The sequence below is a fragment of the Berghia stephanieae genome, chromosome 3 (assembly GCF_034508935.2).
Source record: "Berghia stephanieae isolate SIO BIC M18660-M18661 chromosome 3, UCSD_Bste_1.3, whole genome shotgun sequence".
Lineage (NCBI taxonomy): Eukaryota > Metazoa > Mollusca > Gastropoda > Nudibranchia > Aeolidiidae > Berghia > Berghia stephanieae.
Window position 1 is genome coordinate 91,156,157 of NC_088362.1, and position 3,188 is coordinate 91,159,344.

A 3,188-nucleotide genomic window follows, 5' to 3' on the forward strand; every position below is an offset into this window, starting at 1 on the left:
TTTGTTCCAAACGTTGTGTAGTTCTCTGAATGCAGTTTGGGTTAGCACTTTTCCCGTTTGATGTCTTCGTCCTCTGAATTCAAGTTTCCGATTTTTCTGACACTTTTCCATTCCGCTTGTTTCTTGTTAACCACTGTGACTTCTGTTTTGGATTCGCTGACCTTAAGATTACAATGCTTTCAACTAAGGATGAGCCCATAAAATGCCACTGGTACTCCCATCTTTCTGAATCCGCCCTGTGTCGGAGACAGATATTCTTCACCTTTGATCTTATTCTGTTGAGTGTTGTTACGCTGAGCATTTTTCTAAGTGTTGAAAGAAGAACAATTGGTCTTAGATTTTCTAATGGTGCTTTATATTGGTTGGTTTATTCAACAGAATTAGTTTACCGGAACCGAGACCAAAATTGGTTTTATGTTCGAACATTCCATAAACATAATATTTTGGGGTCGTGGATAGCTCATACGGTAGAGTCACGATTTCCCCGGCCAGGCAGAGTTGTATCAGTAAGGTTGCGGGTTCGAACCACCATCGCCGCCGCGAAGTTTTTATTCTCTGCTGTCTTCTGGCACTTTCCTGCTCAATTCATTTCCTGTTATTGAACATAATATTAGCAATGGCGACTAGGTGTGGTTCAGTTAGACACATTAGCTCCTCTTCTTTGATGGAAGAAGAAGGTAACCTATATTCTACGAAAGTACACACATGCTTACATTCAATATATTATTTCATCTTTGTATCCCATTCACCAATAATGAGGTTCAGAGTATCACAGATCATAAAATACTTTCAGAAACTCCGTGAAGACCCCGGAATGCTGTCCTTCCTTCTTTGGCTTTATATTTCCATTCCTTCTTGTAATCATGTCAACCGATTTATACTACTAGAAATGAAAGTTCTGAAAGGATAAAAAGAAAAAAATTGTTAAACTTTTAGAAGGTAAAGCATTGCGTGTCAATACCAGGTCCGCCGCTGGCAACTAACATATGATTTGTATAATTTTTAGGGGTAAATCCAAATTCAATAGGCGAATAATCTGTCCCAACAGTTTAAAGTTTAAATGATATTAGATTGATGGATTGTAGTCTAAATCGGGCACATACCCAAATTTTGACAAAATTTGAAAGAAACGTTATGCTACTTTCCTGACCCTTGAAAATATGTTGGGCATTCATAAACGGGTCTATAGGTCATAATTTTCATAAAATAATATGTATTAACCTAGCAGAAAAAAGATCAGTAATAAATTATACCTATACAATAATTAATGTCTTATCGCCCAGTATTTATTTACATATTGCAGATAAAATCTAATCTCAGCATCAATGTCTTTTTAAAAGGTTTTACAGCAACAGGAATCAAATCACCCAAAACTTCCATTTTTATAATTGTGTTGCAGTTTTAAAAATATAAGAGTGTATCAAAACTTACTTTCAAAATTTCTTTTTCATCTATAAAAACTTTTATCCTTAAGTGAGTTGGTTGTTCATCCACTTCTTGGACTGTATAATTCAAAGAATTTAGACCGTCTGTTTTCATTCGTTTTGAGGTTGTCTTTAACAGAGCATATCTGATTTTGAAAGAGAAATGTAGAGATAATATGCTTTAGACAGACGAGAATGATTAGACGTAGAAAGTGAAGAGGTCAATGAGCTCGAGCAAGGCATTCTGTATACAGCGCACTCTCCCGATAACGACCTCTCCGAATAACGACATTCTCCCGATAACGACATTGGCCCCCGGTCCCGATTTTTTTACTATATGTTATTAGTAATAAAACTCTCTAAATAATGACATACTTTTTAGACCACTCTCCGGATAACGACATTGAGTTAGCAATAATCGGCTGTGACTTTGCTAGATATAAAAATAAAAATAGCTAAAATGTTGTTTCCGGTAAGTTTCATTTCATTCTCTGAGATGAAGCTGCCCCTCTTGTCACGGGTAGTGATGCAAATTCGGCACTACAAACTCTCAGACGGTTTGCACTGAAACATAAGGATGGTGCATCTATTTTCGACTTGTTGCATCAGATGGAAGATAAAGTCGGCCCTATGATTTACAGCAACAAGCGACAGACCGGGATTATGGATTTCTTCTCTAAATCAAAATCCGACAGTTAGTTTAAAAAAAAAAAAAAATAAATAAAAAAAAATAACATGTTTAATGTGGCCATGTGTTCAGTTGTATTATTAAATACAGCTGCACTCATGCCGGTCCCAAGCCCGGATAAACAACAGAGGGAAAATGACACACAAAAAACAACACCAACAACAACAAAAACAAACAAACAAACAAAAAAACAACAAAACTACACACACACACACACACATACACACACACACACTTCGTGTATTTTACATGTTTGGAAAGTCCGATCACTGATCACCCACTATGGTTGGTACATTAATGTACATTCTAAGGGTCTAACCACACCCCTTTTTCCGCCATCTTGAAATTTTCCGAATAACGACATGTTCCCGATAACGACATGCACCTCTGGTCCCGAGCCATGTCGTTATCGGGAGAGTGCACTGTAGCTATATAGAAAGCCTTGGCTCGAGTCATTCATGTTTTGATAGTAGTAGTAGTAAGACATATTGATACATGTGTAAGCCGTGCAAACAGAAAGATGGGAATAATATATGGAACATTTATAAGTCTGGAAAATAATATATTTTGTATTTGTACAAATCGCTCGGGCAACCAATTCTAGAATACAAAAATTGCATCTGGGCCCATTGTATAAAATACAATCAACTAGTATTAAAAGTGTACAGAGGAGAGCTACCAAAATGATTTATGCAATACAGTGTTTATCTGAAAAAGAAAGGTTAGAATATCTGGACCAAATTTGAAATATAGACAAATACGTGGGGATTCATTTCAGGTTAATTGATTAGTGCCTACATGGTCTGGATAATTTAGACTTTTCTGAATTAAAACAAAATATTCCTATATTCCTTTTACTAGAGGAGACAAGTTAAAGATTTATGTCACTAGATGCAAAACAAAGATAAGACTAAATTGGTTCGGAATTCGTTTGTCCAGAAATGGAACAATTTGAAATTTGAAACAAAGAATGCAAGACCAATAGATAATTTCAAGGTTTTAATACTCCTAAACAGGGAATTGTGTGAGGGAGGCACTGCAGTTGTCATGGCTTTCAATCTTGTATTTAAAACATC

At 36.0% G+C, this 3,188-nt stretch overlaps 1 protein-coding gene across 2 annotated transcripts in view; it reads right to left on the minus strand.

Moving 5' to 3' along the window:
• Nucleotides 1-338: 338 nt before the first annotated feature.
• LOC144968810 (beta-1,4-N-acetylgalactosaminyltransferase bre-4-like) overlaps nt 339-3,188 on the minus strand; it is a 91,978-nt gene continuing 89,128 nt past the window's right edge. For both annotated transcript variants that reach the window (XM_078907517.1, XM_078907516.1), the window contains 2 exons: nt 1,432-1,570; nt 339-898 (listed from right to left, as the gene is read on the minus strand). In XM_078907517.1, the coding sequence (XP_078763643.1) occupies nt 884-898; nt 1,432-1,570 (154 nt within the window). In that variant the 3' untranslated portion in view covers nt 339-883. The remainder of the gene's footprint in view (nt 899-1,431; nt 1,571-3,188) is intronic.